The 20,874-nt window shown below is 42.0% G+C and overlaps 2 protein-coding genes across 2 annotated transcripts in view; one reads left to right on the plus strand and one right to left on the minus strand.

The window, feature by feature from the left end:
* The window catches only part of cdh13 (cadherin 13, H-cadherin (heart)), a 463,737-nt gene that overhangs the window by 62,133 nt on the left and 380,730 nt on the right, over positions 1–20,874 (plus strand). The window lies entirely within an intron of this gene.
* Positions 5,861–6,310, minus strand: LOC117814213 (cytochrome c oxidase copper chaperone-like). The gene has a single exon (XM_034685407.1). The coding sequence runs from the start codon at positions 6,252–6,254 to the stop codon at positions 6,060–6,062; it is 195 nt and encodes a 64-aa protein (XP_034541298.1). The 5' UTR covers positions 6,255–6,310; the 3' UTR covers positions 5,861–6,059.

The raw sequence follows: 20,874 nt of genomic DNA on the forward strand, positions 1-20,874 counted from the left end.
TGTCAGTACTTGATTGTGCTGTGAAGGCTGTGATTGTGTGTCTGTGTGTAATTAGCTGTTTGAATGAAGGGCAAGTTAATGAGATCAGCTTCAGCTGTCCCTACATGGGAATAGCTTTGACACATAGCAGACTCATTGGACTGTGTATGTGTGTGTTCGTGTTTGTGTGCCCTAGCTTCCTCCACACTCCTGCACCCACAGGTTTACACTGTGACACATCCATACCAACATCCAGCACCGTTTCTTATTTGTGTTCACCTTCACTTCTTCAAAATCTTTGAAATATATTCACACACAGAGTTTCATCCGCTGTTTATCTCTTCTTGTGTGATGCTGTCACCAACATTTTGCCATATAGAAGTGCATTTATAAACACTTTCTGTGAGCACAAAGGGCCTTGTGTAATATCTGTGTCCAGGATCGTAAAAGTACTCCCGCATCTTGCAGAACCAAAGTTTTGATGGAAACCCAAACTCTGGTGAAGTACAGAGCAAATAAGTCCATTTCCTAGGCAGCCTCTCTACATGACATGTCTGCCAATCTGTAAGAGTTCACTGTGTGTTAAGTTTCCAAGGACCATCACTTCCTGTAATGGTTGCAAAATCCATTTTAATTTGAAAAGCTATTGCATTTTCACATTTTGGATTGATGCCCATTCATAATTCATAATTCATTTACCCATATCTATATTCAATTCAGTTAGGCTGATGTGCTCTGAGGCTCCCCAGGTGAGAGACCTTGATCAGAGGGTAAACCCCCCCAGGCAGGTTGTTTAGAGGGATGGGCTGTGCATGGTTACCTGCAGCCAGATAATTTGATGCAATGCATCACATCTACCGATTGGAAATTGGACTCATATCAAATAGTTCTGCATCAGCAGTGCATGTGCTCCATATCCATTTCATTTGAGGACGTACCTGCAGAGCTAATGGAAACTGCTAAAGTTTACCAAAACCACTCTGAGAATGTTTCTCTCCATCAGTGGCACTCACTGCTAGTTGAATCATAATCTCAGTCTGACCTGTTCTAAATTTGCTCTATTAGGTCATCATATTGTTTTTGCAAATGTGCTTAAGAGGGAAGTGTGACATTTCAGGGAGAGTGTTTGTTTGATATTTTTGCCAGGAGGTAGAAACAAAGATTGATGCAACTACATGTTTGTAATCTGAATAGAAAGCTATCTATATCTGGCTAACTGAACACAGTACAAAGACTAAAATAATAACAACTTGTTTTTATGTGAAAATTACAAAGACAGCATCCATCCATCCATCCATCCATCCATCCATCCATCCATCCATCCACCCACCCACCCATGCATCCATGCAATGTCTTCACTGCTTGTCCCATTTGGGGTTGCGGAGGGACTGCAGCCTATCCCAGCTGTCACATGACAAGAGACTGGGTACCTCCTTGATACAATACAGCAATTAGATTAAACTTGAACAGGACTGCTATTTAACTATGGCATGGACCAGGTACTTTCACATTGGCTTTTTTAAATGTATCCAAAGTAGTCTGACTGTTTCTTGACTGTTACACTTAGTAAGTATCATGCTGTCAACACAAGGGACTGTGGGTAAAACTACAGAAATAAGATTCAGGTTGTGTAAATGTAGAGATCTCTCATACGGACAGCTGCTCAGTGTGCAGAGCACATATATTTAGACAGACACTGACTGCTGTTGTGTACTGTGTCGTATTGTTTTTTTGGGGGAGCTCTGTGCCAATGCGCTCTGTAAACTGTTGCGCTGTTGATGCTTGTCTCCCTGTTAAAGAGGTCGGCAATCATCCCTGTCACAGCAGCACAGAGACGCAGAGAGCCCTGCTGTGGGGCTGATGTTGTGGGAATGACTTGGAGGTGTGACTGAATGAGAGATCGACAGGGGAGTGTGTCTGTCCTAGTTTTTTGTTTTGCGTCCTGTTCCCTGTATGTTATGTTTGTGTGTTCAGCCGACAGACTGATTGGACTTTGGGTCCAATTTTTGTCTTTTTATGGTACAACTTTTGGGCCATGTTTGTTGGCATCATGGAGCGTGCTTTCCAGACAAAAAAGCACTGCTTTAATAAATGTGTGTGTGCGTGTGTGTTTGCTCCAGCATGCCTAATTGAACCGTCAGATTGCCCATGCTGTTCAGATGGTGTAGTCTGTCCAGACTGAAGCCACAGGGTGCTACCATTCTCCAGTTGGCTTTGGGTTGTACCACAGCACAAGTTGGACACCAGTACACGCCCTCTGTTGATTTTTGACACAATCTCCGTCTCTCCCAGCATTGAGGGCGTTTAAACACCATCTGTCCTTAGTGTCATCTTCTCCTCACTCAGCACCCCTCGACGTCCCCACTCTACAAATCCACTTTATCGATTTCAAGCACCCTCTGGTTTCCCTCACACCGTCTCCTTCAGCTCATCTTTTCAACAAACTATCCTGTTGATATCCTTCTCACCTGACAGAGAGCAAAGCAAACTGCTTCCTAGACACACTGCACATGATTGCTTCTCAGTCATCACTGCTCTCCAACTCATTCTTACCTGTCCCTGTCAGTTCACCACATGCTCAACTGACCTACCTGTGCCTCATTTTCCCCCAACAAACATTCATCCATTCTACTCCCATCACTTTATTCTGTGTGCCTGCCCCCCTCAGGTTCTGTACCTACATGTATCCCTTACATTACATGTTTTCTCTTTTGTTAAGCACTCTTCTGTTCCTGTTCGGGGCGGCCGTGGCTCAGTGGGTAGAGTCGGTCGTCTATCAATCAGAGGGTTGGCTGTTCGATCCCAGCTACGGCAGTCGCATGACGAAGTGTCCTTGAGCAAGACACTGAAGCCCAAATTGCTCCCGCTGTTGTTCAGCAGTGTAGGAATGTGTATGAATGATATTAGCTAATACTGATGTTACCTCACTATATAGCAGCTTGAATGGGTGAATGTGACGAGTAGTGTAAAAGCGCTTCGAGTGGTCAGAAAGACTAGAAAAGCGCTATAAGTACAAGTCAATTTACCATTTACCATTTCCTGTCTTTAACCTTATTTTTCTTCTGCGTTGAGTCTACCCGGTAGAATTCTAGTTCAGTTTGTGTCACCCTGTACCTACGCAGAAGCCTACGCACTGTATGTAGTCTTGTGTGCACCTCCTCAAGAATGTAACTACGTGTGAAATAACGTAGACTGAGTGCCCTTTGTTTGCTGTTATCATAATTTTCTGCATTTACCCTGTCTCTAACCTGATTCAGTCGTACATCCCATCTCCTTCGATGTCTCTTTTCTTTTCTTTGCAATAATTGAAGTATGATCCATTTTTGCTCCAAATCCAACATAATATGCTCAGATTGACACGTGAACAAGCAGAGAACCTAGCGTAACTGGCTATATAAAGAGCATTGCAATAGTGCTGCTAACAAGCGTTAAGGTGGAGTATCGCAGAATGAAGTGGATGCTCCAATGCACAAGTACGTACGTGTGTGCTCACCATGGGGTAAGCCATTACGGTGTGAAGTCAACGCATAAGTCTAAACCACATCTTCATCTCCACTTATTCCATTTCTCCTCAGATTTCTCCCCCACTTAAAACAAAAAGCTTTTTCTGAACACAAACATGAGCAGAAACTCACAGGAGCAGCTATTAAACAAATGGAGCCATTAGTAGAGTCCATGATTCACCTGGCAAATGAGTCTGCAGCAGAAAGCTTCACAACAAGTTAAAGCACCAGCAAAACAAACTCTGAAGAGTGTGTGTGTGTGTGTGTGTGTGTGTGTGTGTGTGTGTGTGTGTGTGTGTGTGTGTGTGTGTGTGTGTGTGTGTGTGTGTGTGTGTGTGTGTGTGTGTGTGTGTGTGTGTGTGTGTGTGTGTGTGTGTTGGTCTGTCTGTAACTGGCAGTCTCTGGGGTTGTGGTTGTTGTGTGCCAAAACAGATTAGCACTGTATGGACTGTGAAGACTTTGATGTTGGACACTGAAGTTTGGCGATACGTTTCTTTCTCCTCACAGACAAGCCAAGCTAACTTTAATGAGTTCACTTCTGTAGATTTCCCAGAGTATATCGACAGGAGTGTGTGCGGTTAGTGTTGTGTATAAGTTTGAATACATTTTTGTCTTACAGATGTTTGTAATTCCCTCTCTTGGAATTATTGATCCATGGCCGCTCTCACTCAGTAAACAAAGCGCTCAAGTGATTCAATTAATATTAATTAGAAATGTCAAGCCCCTTGCTATCCCCACTGGGTCAGCATTGAAAACCTCTCTCCCTCTCTCTCTTTAGTTTCTTTCTCTGCTTGAGCTGATTTTGCATTTCCCGAGATAATTTGGTTTTTAATCTACAGATCTCTCTGACTGTGGTTCTGCTCTCGCCACCCTTATTAACACTTGAGCTGTCAGTTTAACTCTGCCGAGTAGCCGGGTAGAGATAATAGAAGTCACACTTCATACTCCAAAAAGTGACCTGCAAAAGCTCACTTATTTATTTTCATCACCTTTGCTCAATGTTATTCCCTGTAAAAGCCGTTGGGTAGCCTGAAGACTTAAGCATACACACACCGAGCCAAAGACAGAGACACAACACAGCAAGGTCCGCTCTAGAGACAACACACTCTGACTCATTTACAAAGCATGGAAAATGGTGTAAGGTGACTGAGCAGATGCAGAACTGATATCAAAGTAGTGGACTTACATGGAGAACATGCTAACTCCATGCAGTGTGAGGTACAGAGACTTAAGTCACAGGCAGACCTTCAGAGATAATTTATTAAAGAGGTGTCTGTCTGTTGTTTCAGTGAGCAGACCATCAAACACAATGCATCAGATTTAAATCAAAGAATTGCCCAAGCCTTTCAAGAACGAAAATGTGACGAGTGCTTTTATTATAATCCAATATCACAGCAATGGCAGTCTTAATTGAAGAGCACAGAGGTTGTGTACCAGAACAAACACAGTGGTAGTTTGCATTGGTAACAGTGATGGTATGAAATACCTGCAGGACAATCAAGTCACACAGAGCACTTCATTAAGGAGAACTGCATCGACTTCTATATTAATGGGTTCAATAAGAGTACGTGGGACTCTACAGAGTCTGTTGTATTTCTCTCGGGTGGAAATTGTAGTAGATGGATCGTCTCTTGTTATTGAATTAAGAGCCACCTTGTTAATGCCAGCTTTATGGCTGACTGTGAGCAGGAGACAAGGGCGTACCTGTCCTCTGTCAGCCTTACTTAAATTTGAACAAATGGCCCTGTGTGGACTGGAACCAAAGGAGAAGTAGCGGTGGTCTGAGTCATAGCTTGTAGGCTGTGTCACACCCCCACAGCAGAGCAAACAGTGCAGTGCTGTGTTTTCCAAGGAAGTGCATATGGAGGGAGATTCACTTTGTCTGCCAGCAGCTGTGGCTCTATTAAGGCCTTGGCTGATGGATCTGCGGCCATCTGCTCTGGACCAAGATACAGGGAGCGGAACTGTACAGTGCCAATATCTGTAATATCTGGCTGGATCTGACTGCATGTTCTACACACTGTCAACAAACACTCTGCAGACAGACATGAGCAGGAGCACGATGACATGCATGTCAAAGTGTTAGAGCATGAGAACGAGTGCTGTTGTCATCGTCATCATCGTTCCTGGTGTAGATGTGGTTATCGTTGGATCGCGTGTGGGTATTTTATCCAAGCATTTACTTGCCCTATGTTTTATCTCCTTCAAAGTGAAGCAAAAGTAAAAGTAATGAAGTGACAATGACGATACATCCCTTAGTCAGGTCAAAGGTCAGAAAAACAAACAACCAGCTGCCAGTCATCATCTGTATGACACATTTCTTTTTTCTTTTTGTTCTTATTGCATAGGACTTTTATTCAATTTCACACATCATTTCAGATATTCACACATTTCTCATTTTCTGCAGACTTAAAAAACAATCACAGAAAGACAGTCGACCCAGCAGAGACTAAGTGCATCACCACTACAATTCCCTCACAGCGTAGGTATAAATAAGAGGAGAAAGGAGGAGAGGAGATCCAATGTTGTCTTCAACTTGCACAGCAACACACACACGCAACCAAAAAAAGGTAGTGGTTAGATCTTGAAGCCAAGCGCCCTCATGCAGTCTTTATGCTGCTCAATCAGGATGGAGCAGTTCTCCTCTCCCTTCTCAATGATGCAGGCATCCCTGACTTTCTTTGTCTCTGGACAAGCGCAGCATGGCTTCAGTGGCTTCTTCTCAACGATCTCGGCGGAGGACTCTACGCTGGCTGCAGACAGGGTCGACATCTTCTGGCTGAATTGTATGGAGGTCGGTGGCTCGAGCTAGCTGATGTTTCACCTTCAAAATGAAACCAACACCAAATGACACATTTCTACATCCATGTCTTCAGACAATACAGGCAGGTTTGCTGCTTCTTTCACAAAGTCAGTTTCACAAAGAAACTGAACATTTTTAGATTTCTCACCATCTCTTCTTTGTTCCCAAAATCCTTTGGCAGGAAAAATGCTGTGAAACAGAAAAGATAGAGCCAGAACAGACAAGGTGGAAAAAAAGAGAGAAGTCAGTTTTACCCTGAGGTGGAGACAGGTTTTAAAACGGTCTTGTGCATTTCCAGAGATTCAACATGAGAACGATCAGCGCAGAGCTCATGCCAACTTAGATTAACATACAATAAAACACAGTGTGGGCCTGGAGGGAGACACAGAGCCCTCCTCTCTGTCTCTAAGTAAAGATCCTGCAGCTCAGGGTCAACTTATTTCCTTTACACTGTTTTTGGTAATGCGTACCAAAAAAAGAAGAAGAAAAAACAAACAGCCACTGGATAATTTATTCAACTGCTCTTCCCAGACTTATTTGTGAACGAAAGCTGTCATTCAAAACAACTCAGAATAAGTCTAATGCCACAACTAGGAAATAACTCCCTCTCAGTAGGAGACAGGTGGATGACATGTGAAGCCTGAGCTGCGACAGGAAGACAGGTTTCCTCCATATCGTCTTTTACATGTGTACAATGTTTTAGCTATAAAGACTCAATTTATATGAACTGACATTCAAGTATTATCCAATTAAAAACCCAATTAAAGTGGAAATGGAGATTAATATAAGAGACTTTGTGTGTGTGCATGTGATGCTTCTGCATGCCAAGGTCTATGTCAGAGTGTGACTCTGTAACTGAGGATGATTTCTTCCATCAGCAGTAAAGTTTGAAGCTGAACTATAATTTCTCTCGCCTTGCCTTGACATGCTCTGCATGTTTTTAGTGGATAAAAAGAATATTTGACCTCAAATCATCAGAGAATTGACCTAATCTTTTCCTCCTGCCCTAATTTAGCTCCATATTCTGGCAATTTGGAGTAGCAGGCTAGCGTTTGCAAAAGGAAGCACATTATGCCGTGATGCAAAAGAGACTCTCTGTGTGAGTCTGCCATCTCTTTGCATGCTTAAATGCCTGTGCAAGTAATTACTAGGATTTTGAGTGATTTCTGTATTATATCTCCAATCCCACTCTATTGGGGGGGATGACAGATCCAATTCACTGCCACAGAGAACAGTTTGTGTTCATGCCAATTTCTCCTATGACATCTCTTGTCAGTACAGTAGCAGGCAAAGCACCATGCTCTCCAGGGAATTTATCCACAAAGTACACTAGTTCATCATTCTCATCATGTCTTTTTTTTATGTCACAAAATCCTGCCACAAATTTTGAGTTTAAATGCATTTTTAATTCACCACAGAAAGTATTTCGCTTCTTCAGGCTCGACTCAGAGTTATAATAAGATGTTCATCATCAGTCACCATGTAAAATTTATGGAATTAAGTCCAAAGGGTGAAACGGATCAAATGAGCAGTACTGAAAGGACAGGAAGGAGCCAAGAAAATGTGACAAATTTTCACCTGTAATTTGGCCACTGAATGATGGCACCACATCTCCGCTCCAAATGCTGCTTTGAGCATGAATAAAAACCAGGAAATGACCTGGTTCCCCTCAATTACTGCCTTTCTTTCTCTGTTATTTCCTCACAGTGAAATCTAAACCAGACAAGCCAACTGAAAGCACGGTGCCCTCCCCGGCCGCCCTGCAGTATCAGTGCTATTGAGTGTGATGACTGAATAGATAAACATAATGGATGGAGAGAAGTTCTTCCAGCCCCCCTTCACATGATTTTTAGTTTTAAAAAAATGTGGCGTAGCTCCGGGTGCAGCTTCCTGCCACGTTTAAAAGCTCTTAATCAGGGCCTTCACATCCTCCAGCAGCTCCATGAAGCTCCACATAGATGAAGAAGTGTGTTCTGACTGTGCGTACATGCACTTACATACTACGTGGGCACAGCTTGACAGCACCATTGTGCATTTGGTGTGTGTTTTGGGTGCAGCCCATTTGTGTGTGTATCCGGCTCAGTGACGCTCTTCAGACCTTCTGGGTCTGTTACTCCCCTGCTAGTACACCAACCTGTCAGCTCCCTTTTCCTCCTCTCCCACTGCCTCTCTCTCTATCTCTCTCTTCCACTCCCTCACGATGAGTTGATGAATGGTCCCCAGGTGATGAGGTGACAGTAGTTGTACCTGCTCAGTCCCTCTTTCTCTCATAAGGAATTTGAAGGGTTTCCTATTTTTCAGAGGAGATCTCTTCAGGTTGTGGAGGGTGACCCTCTCATCCTCTGACTTCTCAGTAGATGCTCTGAGTCGTCTGCTTGAGTATACGGTGGCTTTAAAGGATTTGTGGTCGTTAATGTGTTAACACAGTAAAGGTTTACAACTCGTGTGCTGTCTTCCCGCCTTTGGAGTAGACTTTGTACAAGACTTGAGATAAAGGCGAGCTTCTTTGTGCACGTTAAAAAAGCAGTTCTGTGACAGCAGCCTAAGTCGACATGAGCATAATGCACACACAAGATTATGTTTTGTGTAAGACGCATTTCCTTTACCAGAAGAAATTCTTTTGAATTTCTGCTCCGAGGATGCTGACAGTAAACTTATAAAATGGATAAAATGTTATTCAATCTGCTGCTAATATGATTAGCAGATTAATTATCCTGTCAAGGGCGAATTCATCAACAACTGGGATAACGATCATTGTATGTGTTTCAGAAAAAATGCAAAACTTTAATTGGTTAAAGCCTCTTAATGTGAGGATTTCCTTCTTTTGAGTTTGTCCAATCGTGTAAATCTGATGCTGACATAATTTTCATAATGGACGTATAGTGACTGTCACATACTGTGATTCAGCATGTTATTAATCCAGTCGTGTGGGGTTTGCTCTCTTTGCAGCAAGTCACTTTCTAACTTTGCCAAGACCAACATTTCATAAGATATGAGGTGTGATTTTTCTTTGCCTCTTTCATGCGAACTTGCTTGAGTTGTAACCATAGACTGTATAAGTAATGGACGTAGTATCTGTGACGTCAACCATCTGTTCCTGAGCGCTGTTTTGAAGCCAATCGTCGGCAGGAGCCATATTGGAAATTCTGAACTCAACCCAAGCAGCAACCTCCGGTCTCAAAATATGAAGGCTGGCTGCAGAAACACCAGAACCCACATACACACCCATTCAAAAAAGACGATCTTTACAGCAGAAATAAACATGTTTACAGCCTGGTTCAAAAAACGGCTTTGGTCTACGTAGTTAATTTCTCTATCGGAACACACTGTACGGGGGGTAAATTTTTTTTCTAACGTGATGGTTCAGAAGATATTAAGATTGAGTTTTGCCCAAATAAGAACATGACTGACTTGACTGACAGGTGGGAACACTGTAGCTGTTGGCTAGCAGGCTCAAACCCTGCCTCTTTACATCACGGAACAGATGAGTGACGTCACAAATACTAAGTCCATTATTTATACAATCTATGACTCAACCTAACTTCTGTTGAGCTAGTGTGAGGTAAAGAGGCGGGCTTTGAGCCTCCTAGCCAACAGCTACAGTGTTCCCACCTGTCAATCATGTCAGTCATGTCCTTATTTGGGCAAAACTCGTAATCTGAATATCGTCTGAACTGTTGTGTTAGAAAAAAATTAACCCCCCCATACAGTGTGTGCCGATAGAGAAATTAGCTCTTCAGACTGAAGCCGTTTTTTTGAACCAGGCCGTAAACATGTTTATTTCTGTTGCAAAGATCGTCCTTTTTGAATTGTTAGTGTATGTGGTTTCTGGTGTTTCTGCAGCCAGCCTCAAGTGGATGCTCCATGAATTGCAGTTTATAACACTTTCGCATGGGCTTCATATTTTGAGACCAGAGGTTGACGCTTGGTTGTAACTCACATAAGGGTATTATGATGCTTGCTAGGATGCTGTATCAGTCTTAAACTCTATAAAATTTTACTCAGCAGACAAGATAGTGAGCTGTTTCACTGTGTTTGTTTGTGTGTGTGTGTGTGTGTGTTATTCAGCTGTGACTGCCCTCTTCCTACATCCACTTTCACACAGCATCCCTCCACACAGCCAAACACATCACACAGTGGAGGGTTTGCTTAACTAGCCTGTTTTAGTGGTCTCTCGCTGAGCTTGTTAAGGTCAGCTAACGTTGGTCGTAAGCCCAATGTTATGACTTTGAATTAACAAGACGAATCCAACCACTGAAACACAAACACACACACCCACACACACACAGAAAACTGCAACTCTGTTGTGTAGAATGAGAGTGTCTGTAGGTTTCCATTAGTTTGTCTGTAGTGTTCAATTAATTGGGTCAAAGTCCATGTATTGAATCACCCTGGACACAGAGGTTCACATGCACACACTGTTCCTAACCTCCTTATTTTAAGGATCTCATATCCTTAAAATGAGCCACTCAGTTCAATGTCAGTCATAACCTATGATTACACAGCACTCCATCTCAACAACCCCAGTTTAATTTTCCGGATTGAGATTGCACTTATATCAGGAATTGCAGTTTGAGTCTGTGGTATAATTATGATTTATGTCAACAATGAGGCTGTGTTTTTCACCATTTGATTGCTTGTTCACTGAAGTGCTGGTACCTAAATGCTCCCTCACCAGAATAAATAACTATCAGCCTTGTCACTGTTTCTTTCTCTCTCCCTGTTTCATTCTTTGTTTTCCATCACTGCCTCTGTCTCTCATTTATAGCAGCAGCTTTTACCTGGTGAATGCTAAACACATATCACAGCTCTCATCTCTCACATCCAATTTCTCCCACTGAGTGCTGAAAGATTTACTTCGATGTGATTTGCCACGACGTCAAAGACATTTCTACTCTCCCTCCTGAATCTTTTTTTTTTTCTTCTTTCTGTGAGAGGCTGGTACTTATACATGAGTGAAAAGACGGCAATGTCATATTATACATTTCAATATTGAACTAAATGTACACTGCCTCTGTTTTGATGACTATCCAGAGAGTCAGAAAATCTGAGAGTGGGCCGTTGCTGTGCATTTATCTCCAGTCAAACTGTCAGCTCTCGTCATGTTATGAAACAGTGATTTGAATTCTCCTGCTGGTGCCCATGCTTATGTTGTGTGCTGGCATATATACTGTATACATGACAAGAGAGCTCATTACTTCTCAGCCTCAGTGCCTTGAAAATACTCGTTAATTAACCAATCTTCTAACAGTATTACTGAAAAGCGTCCAACAGGACTGCTGGCATCGACTCAGACACGACTCTCCAATATGTTGCCCAGTTGAGTGTTTGATAGAGCCTGCCTGCAGAACCAGATTAATGAGGTCAAAACATTTGTGCCAGGCACAGAATCACAGAAAAATAATTGAAGACTTTTCAAATAATAATTTGACCTGGGTCTCCCCGGTTTATTTGAGTGCATATTTGTGTCCATTTGGTACCTCTGATGATTACATTTCACACGGGCTCAGTTATCCAGGGGACACGTTTCAGGTGTTTCTCAGGGTGGTTGATTTGTCAGTTTAAACCCCAACAGTCATCCTTTTTTGGTATGATAGCACGGCTTTTGATACTGGGAGCTTCATGCTGGAACTGTTCTCCATTTCAGAGCCAGATCAAGGGACAAAGTTGGTGAGAGCATCAGAGTACAGGATGCTGCAAACTGAGCCCCGAGACTGATGATTCAAGGTGGATGTAGGTGTGTGTTGTCCCTGAATTGTCAGTCAGCTTTGTTTTAGTGGCTGTGTGTATTTATCACCACCTTTAAGTGCTCTCTCAGAGTGCCTTAGGGGCTATAACTCTGACTAATGGAAAACAGAGACCTGGGCCAAGACAGGCAGGACACTCTCTACTTCTGGCACATTTACCTGCGTCGCCTTTTCTTAGATGTTCTCGCAAAGCAAGGCTAACCAAATTCCATAAATTGCAATGTTTGTCTATCTGAGAACACTAACTCAACAAGGGAGGCATGGTTCTTAGTTTTTAGTCGGAAGTGCATGACATTAATTGTGTCGCATTCGGGCCCAATTTCATGGAGCTACATCACCACAAATTGAAAGTTGCCACCTCAGTTAGTTATGGAAGATACAGGACACAAGGTTGTACTAATACAGGTGTGTATTGATTGCCATGTCGGCAAAATGGCTCGCAGTCGCTGTGACAGTTAATAGATTGTAAAATAAAGAGGCAGCAGAGAGAATGGTACGCTGTGAGATGGAGTGATTGAGGAAGAGTGAAAACATGAGAAGTGGAGAGGAAACACTGATGCATGAATAACAAAGTGCAACAGACTTACTTAGCCTTCAGTGTTGAACACATAGACTTGTTTGACCTCAGAGCACGCTTGAGGGAAGCGAGAGCAGATATAGAGAAAGAATATAAAGAGCGACAGAGGAAACAGTTTATCAAGTGCAGGGATGCAGCTGTCCAGATATGATTTTTAAATTCCCATCTCTCAACTAAAACGCAGCATGCTCCTAGAACAGGCAGAACAACACCAAGTGTTGTATGTGTCAGACTCTGACACTATCTGATTGCATTTAGTCAGCTTCCATATACCAGATGTCAAAAAAACACTTTTGGTGTTAACCTTTTTTGGTGGAAAGTAAAAAATACTTCACCTCTGTTCTTGTCCTTGGTTCCTTACCTTTTTTTATTGTACCTCCTCTCCTCTCTTTCACTCATGCACTCATTTATATTCCACCTTTTAACTGGGAGTAGATGTGGGCAGAGAAGAGAAAAATTGCGATGCATTTTTAAAAATACTTGTGGATAAATGTTTGCTTTTACAGAGAGAATGACCTTTTCAGTGAAATCCCCTAATGAAAAGGTTGACATTTTACTGTAACTCTAAGTGGATGTTTTCAAAATGAGCAATGTCTTCTATTATTGGTGTAACTTTGAGCATTTTTAATCTCTTTTCCTACCATCACAAGCTGTAGTGCAGTCTCCTTCTATTTGCTGCACAGAATATCTGCTGAGATCAAACCAGACCAATTTGCAACACCATGTTTTCGGACATTTAATCTACTTGTTTTTAAAGTACATATTCTTCATGGTACATTTTCAATTTTCTTAATATTTTGTGTAGCTTTGAGGAACCAGTCTCCTAATTAGCCTGCTCCTGACCTGGCACCCCAACAAATCTGCAAAGTCATATTTTTGGAAATTGGTTTGGTGCTGCTAAGCTAATATGACTCCAATTCAAGTGTGTCTGTGGTGCTGGATAGATTAGGGGTTTGATCCTAGGTCCTGCTGTCCACATGCCGAAGTGTCCTTGGGCAAGACACTGAACCTCAAACTGCCCCCAAAGCATGTGATACCAAGTTAATTAAGGGTCTGACCCATAGAAAATATAGACATACAGTAGTATCAGTGATGTCACCCATCTGTTTCGGAAGTGCTGTTTGAGGCAAATCGTCGACAGCAGCCATATTGCTGCTGTTGAGCGATTGTGACTGAAAGAGGCGGACTTTGAGCCTCCTCGACCAACAGCTACAGTGTTCCCGCCTGCCAATCAAGTCAGCTGTGCCTCTTACTGTAAGACTGCGTTAGTAAAAAATTCACTCCCCCATACAGTGTGTGCTGATCGAGAAATGAGCTATCAAGACTACACTCGTCTTTGTACCAGGCTGTAAACATGTTTATTTCTGCTGTAAAGATCAGCTTTTTTGAATTGGTGTGTATGTGGTTTCCGGTACTTCCAAAGCCAGCCTCAGGTGAATCCTCAATGAACTGCAGTATCTAGCACTTCCGCATTAGACTCATATTTTCAGACCGGAGTTTGCCGTTTGGTCCAACCACATTTTGCTAGTTATGGACACAAAGTGCAAAGAGGTTGGTTCAGGTCTCTTGGTTATAAAAGATGTGTTTTAAGCGTAACATCAATCAAACCAATAAGTGTCTGCTCTCATTTCATTTAAGAGCCAGGTGCGCCTGCAGGAAGGTGTGTTACTTTACACGGCAGCATTCAGCATTTCTATCTAAACGGACTAGACTCTTAACTTCTCTTACCCCATTGTACCCCTAAACATGTGTAACTGTACGAGTTATGATGATGCATGGATTGATGTTATATTCAGTGAAACTGCTCTCTGATCAGCAGGGACTTTTCAAATTAACAGATGTGTACATCTACATCCGAGGCACAGCAGCATAACTTCATCTAAAACTCACTGAGTGGCATTGAGAGTGTGTGTGTAATGCTGTGTGTGTCTGTTTCTGTGTGTTTTTGAAAAAGTGCGTATCAAAGAGAACTCCCATGACGGAGTGCTCGGTGTCAGTTTGAAGATAATTGGCCTGTGCATGGCTGAGTTGAAGCAGGTGTGTGAAAAAGATAGTTATAAGGGTGTCTTCATCTTCTGGCGTTCCTAGATCGACCCCATGCTGAGAGCAGTATCAGGATGTGTGAATATGGGAAACAATACTCTAGTCTCCAATCCCTTTGTCATTTTCTTTTTTTTCTGATTTGCTATTCTATTGAACAAATGTGTAATTTTGTGGGCCAACATGAGTGGATGGTCTGTAGGGTTAACTATGTTAATAAGGTAAACAGGAGCATCTACCTCCCTGAAGTATTGAAGGAGAAAAAATACTTAAGAATTATATAGATATTATTAGTTTGCATTTACTTTGCATTTCTGTCTGCTGAGGTTGTATCTTGAAGATTATTTTGTATAAGTGCTGCAGTTAGAGGTAAAACTCTTCAGTGACAGTTTTGATCCAAAAGATTTATCTTAAAGGTAATTGGAGCGGTTGGTAAGCATTCCTGAAATGTCAGCAGCTGTTTGTTTATTCACAGAGCCAGCCAGTAGTTGAACGTATTTCAAGGTATTTTTGCTCCAAGTGTAGCTGCAAGATCAGGCGTCTTTATTCTCGGGCCATGTCTACTGCTGCCAACAAATTACAAACAGTAAATATAAATAAGTTAAGAACAAAACGCAGTCTGTGAGTTAAGGACTGCCTGGGAATTCTGTTCTTGGATTGTCTTTAGTCGTCTGTTTTTTTTCTGTGGATGCTCTTTGTTTTTCAGGAACTTGTTGTATTCTTTAGCTCAGTTTGACAGTTTTTCTGAGTGCAAGAAGGAGAAATACAGTGATTGATTAATTGAAATCATTGTTCCCGTTACTTCAGCTCAGCTGTTTGGTGCCAGTTTGTCTTTTTTACAGAAAGTTTTCAGACTATTTGTTGAAATACTGCATGAGATAAGTCCACAAGGCCATAACATTGTGTTTATCACCTCTCTGGGATAATTTGACAAGCTTCTTCAAAACATGTTTTGCCAAGTTCTATAGTAGAAGTTCAAGGCAGTGACATCTCTCAGATTTCTGAATGTCCTCCAGGAATACAAATCCATCCAGGCATCCAGAGTTGTAGTGCTGACCCTGTATATCTGCTGAGTGACTCATTGTGTTGTTCTTGGTTTTTGGGTCAAGCTTCCAGCACAGACAGAGATCCTTGTTTCACTGGAAGAAAAAAATCTGAACAGATTTCAAGCCTACTCTTGACCTCTAAAGGTCAAAGGATGTCTGGAGAGCTGAATGGTTTGTTATGGCAGGAAGCCCACAAATAGCCGTGCTACGAGTTATAATAGTTCCAAGGTGATCGGAAAGGATCCACAGTAAATCACTTTGCATGCATTCAACAGTTATGAAAGCTTCTATAGGAGAGAGGGATTCGGTTCACAGTTCAGCCTTGTGTTCTGTGTCTGGCTTCAGGGCTTTGAATAAAACTTTATTTCCTGCCCTTTTATTGGACATTTCCTCCTTTGACCTTTTTCCCTTATGGACTGAATTGAACAGTAAATTGGTTGTTCCGTCGCTTATCCTTCCTGTCTCCCTTTTTCAGATGAACAATGTCTAACATCATGGACTCCAGTATCTCATTGACCTTGTATCTTTCTCATCAAGTCAGAATACACACATGTATGCAGAAAAGCACATACAGTACTTAACATCTACTGCAAATGGGTGTGAAGGTCAGAACAGCCACTAGTGGTAGATGAGTGAAAATCACTTTGTCCCTGTACTCCTCCAATCAAAGCCCTCTCCCCGTGCTGTGGGAACCCTTTAATTACAGTCCCCACTTCAACAATGTGAGCTTGTTAATGATGTTCCACATTCTGTACTCACTGGCGCGCCCTCTAATTACGTCCCCACCCTTCAATAACACGGTTTTCAGGGAAGCAAGTGCCAGAGGTTCCCTTATACAGCTCTCCACACCCCCCCTACAGGGACTGTGTAATGGGCAGCCCCCCTCTCAGCCGCAGCCTTGGCGCTGGATGAAGGACGTCGGTCAGTGGTTACACTCGTACACTGATTACCCTCCTGTCCCTTACTGACCCAAACTTACCCATCTCCTCTTATTGCTGCCAGGCTCTCCTTCTTACCTCCTGTAAGAATGATTAGTACTGGCTCTCACCCCCATTGGCCAAATGGGTTCAGGCTGGAAGAGGCACTCCTGAGCAGCTTTCATCACAGACTTAAGGATGAATCTGCCCCCTGTATCCCCCTGCAGCAATACACCCCATCAATACAGCTGTGTCTTTCTCTTTGCCTACCTCTTAAAGTCATCTAAAGCTGTTCTTCTTCCCAGCTGGGTTTTCCTCCTGCCTCTCTTTTTTCTCTCTTGCTTTCTTTCTTTCTCTCTCCATCCTTCTCGGGGGGTATCTGTGTTGTGACAGGTAGTGCAGTCTCCTGGGCTGTGTGGCAGAATGGTGCTTGACCCCAGTTCAACCTCTGCTGCTGTCCCGCATGCTATTCATTTATCTCCAGCCAGGCAGCGTGAAGCTGTTTCTTGTTCGATTAAGGAGCGCTGATTTTGAAATCAAACAACATCTCAGAACCTTAGTGAGCAAAGATGAGCAACAAAACTGTTTCTGGCTCTCTTTTACAAAGACACACACATACACACATGCACAGACACACAACCAATAAGGTACAGCGGTGCATTGCTGGGTCAGCTTGCACTCCAGCACTTAAACTGCTAATCTGTGCCACGCTGATGTAAAGTGAGCTACATGACTGACCAGAATCAATTTGCAGTATTGACTCAAGCAAATGCAGACTGTGATTCAGCCTCAAGTGCTGTAACCTCGGCTGCAAAGAGAAAGAAAACATCATGAACTAGACAGCAAAAGAAAAACCATGATGGCTATTTTTAGATGCTTTGAAGATACAGGTGAGGAATGCAGAGACTGGAAAGATAATGTGGATGTACAAGCAGTTTCTTACTTGATGTTAAAATGGCTTCGTGATTTCTCTCTCCAGATCTGCATCAGAATGCAAATAACTGGGCATGCTGGCTGCTAAAAGATATAACTCAGCTTGTTTTTCCCTGCAGCCTTTAGAATCAAAGATAGAGAGGAGGTCATTTATTAGTAATGACTTCCTCTAAAATACTTTATTTAAATTTATACTTGTTAGTTCCCTTGAACTGATTTCTTTGTTGTACTTCTCTCCCGCCTGTGGGATGATAGTGACATGATGCAAAAAGCAAATATTTTGTTTCAGTCAATTTCCCTTTTACTGAAAAATGTTCTCTACAAAGTCGATTAGAATATCTCATCTCTCAGTTTTCATAATTACTTCAACGTTTCAATAATACATCAGAGGAGTTTTCAGCTTCTCAGAGTGAGTTAAAATGTTCTCTGCATGAGTTTAACATCATATAAAGAGGAGGTATCATGCTCATTATCAGGCTTTATATTGTCCCCCTGATGCCTCTAATGTAGCTTTACTTTATTTAAAGTGAAGAAAATCCTTTACTCATTTCAGATTTGTGTTTTTAAAACTGTCATTTCAGCCTCTATCTGAACCGCTTCATTTCTGTCATGGTTTGATTAGTTTAGTTTTGTCATTGTGTTTCATGCCTTGGTTCCACCCCGTGTTTATTCTGTATTAGTTATCCTTTGTCTCTCTTGAGTGTTTAGTGATCCATGTCTCTTGTTGTATTTTCTTAGTCTAGTCTTGTGTTTCCTGTTTTATTTTGTAGTTCTGAATCCTTGTGTCTCCAGTTTAGTTACTTTCTGCCCTTGTGTGTTTCCCTCTTTTTGTGATTCCCCTCATGAGTTTCACCTGTGTCCTGTGTTCTACACCTGTGCTGATTACTCTGTGTGTTTAGTTCCTCTGTTTCCCCTGTCCCTTGTTGGATCATTGTTCGTCTTCCATGTGTCTATGTCTTTCCTGTGTTCTGTGTTGACCATGTTCTTAGTGCTCTTGTTTTTCTGTGGATTTGTTGAAGTAAGTTTAAGTTTGTCCATCTCGGGTCTTTGTTATTAAATCAGTTTTATTTTTATCAAAATATGCATCTTGGGTCCTCCAACTTCGTTTCTCCACAACGTGACAATTTCATCTACTGTCTCTTTAAGGCCATCACTCTAGAATTCTCCCCCACTGTTGCCATGCAATAAGGATGTCGTCATGAACAAACCAAAGTTACTCTACTTAAGATGACAAATTATGAAATACAGCTAAATGTTTTGGACCCCAAATCTGGCCCAGAAGGTTTAGTAAGGGAGCAACAAAGAAAAGAGACACCCAGCATTTTAATTTATAACATAATATAAATATAAATATAACGGGAAATCACTTCTGTAGACTGTGATTCCAACAGTTAGCTCACAAAGTGACCCAATGATGAAATAAACCTATAGCCCTTTGTGTCCTTTCATACATTTACATAGAACAAACGCCTCAGTGCGCTGCCCTCGTGTCTCCAATGTGTCATCCCATCAGAAACAAAGCTGACGAGCTGGACGGCAGCCAGCCGAGGGGACTCAGTCTGAGTGGCCGTAATGTGGAGGGGACATGCGGTCAAGCGCTGATACTCTGCCGTCATGGGGGAGTTGGGGAGAGGTTTCTGAGCAAGCGACATTTTTATCTGTAATGACAAGGGCTGGCAAATGTACAGTAGCCATTTGAGTGGCCATAATGAGAAAAGAAAGAGGAGTGATCAGGCTCTGATGGTGAACTGCTGTGAAAGACAAAAGTGAAGGCTCGGGGGAAAACTCTTTTCAACTATTGATTGAGGCTCTTTGATGTACAGCAACTGTCTGAGTGGTTTTAACAGGCGTAGTCAGGCGGTAATAATGCATGGTTTGTAAAAGAATGGATCAATTTGGGATATTATGAGATCATACGCTGCAAAAACTCAGATCTTATAAAGTGAATTTGTTTTATTTCCTGTCCAAAATATCTCAGTGGATTAACTATAAACCACATTGACAAGCGCATATAAATATCTTATTTTAGGATCCTGTGCAGTCTCTTGAAAAAGCCTTTATTCTCATTCAAGAAACTTTACAATAAAATTTGTTTACTGCAATGGCAGATTATTAAAATAGCAGATTGTTTTACTTATTATAAGAAATCCAGTTTTTTATTTTTACTTCTAATATCTTGAAAGAAGAAGTTTATCTGGACCTGTCAGGTGAATGTGCATCATAAGTCTCATTGTGCATGTTGGACTAGCAGAAGAAAGTGTAGTTATGATGAGAGTAAAATAATCTATGCCACACACACATGTCCGATTCTTGAACTTTGTGTAGGCCCTCTCAAACACAGTGATGTCTGCAGTAGTTAAAGTCTAAACTGCGTACATGACTTAGACACTGACTATGCAAACAACACATGAACAGCACAGCACGGAAAATTATGAGAGGAGTCAATCACAGCACTATCCCTCCTGTCCTTCCATTTTCAGTCAAACACAGATCTTAATTCTCTATTCTGATACGATCATACTCATGCATAATGAGTTAGGGCTTGAATCTTCTTCACAATTGCTTACCATATTGATCTATTCCAGGCTGTAGTATTTGCCCTTCACAAGGCCTTCATCTGCCAGAGACAGGGGAGCTGAGTTTTCTCCAGTGATTGTATCCAAGCTGACTTAGACTTTTACAGCCTGGCTCTTAACTATCATTTGTGTTCTGCTACCCTGGAACCAAGTATCAGACAAATGTACTTAAACTCTTGGCTCATTGAGAGAGAGGCCAGAAGTGCGCCTTATGGCTTCATCTGGTGCCCAACTTGTAACATTAGACATCTGAACTAATTGTAAATATGGAGGTCGTGCTGGCAAAGCAGGCTGCAGGCTTCAGGGCCGACTAATGGAACCGGCAGAGTTACTCCAAAACCACGTCAATCCCCAGGTCCCATGTTGAACACATTTTATTATATTTTTCCTGAATAAAAAAGCGAATAACTTGGAACAAAAAATGCTTCAGTAAGTTAACCCATGTTATAGCATTCAAAACTTTATTGCAGCAGCTAGACAAAGGCAACATGGCAAATATATCACACCTTGCAGATTAGCTTAACATGCAGGAATTAAGGAGTGATGACATCATATGTTAAACTGCACTGGGCAGGGCAGCAATGATGTTGGATGTTTGATTCCATTCAGCGTCTGTTTTCCCTGATATGAAAAAACCCCAGCAAGATTAGGACTAAGGAACAATTTTAGAGCGACTCTGAGCAAGGAAGTACAAAACATTTTATCTCCTTGAGGAGGCAGGGTTGACCTCGTTATGGTGTGAAACATTGTTTC

This window comes from Notolabrus celidotus, chromosome 6 (genome assembly GCF_009762535.1).
Source record: "Notolabrus celidotus isolate fNotCel1 chromosome 6, fNotCel1.pri, whole genome shotgun sequence".
In the NCBI taxonomy this organism is placed as follows: domain Eukaryota; kingdom Metazoa; phylum Chordata; class Actinopteri; order Labriformes; family Labridae; genus Notolabrus; species Notolabrus celidotus.

Coding starts and splice junctions, on each gene's coding strand:
- LOC117814213 (XM_034685407.1), bottom strand. CDS start 6,254: ATGTCGACCCTGTCTGCAGCCAGCGTAGAGTCCTCCGCCGAGATCGTT.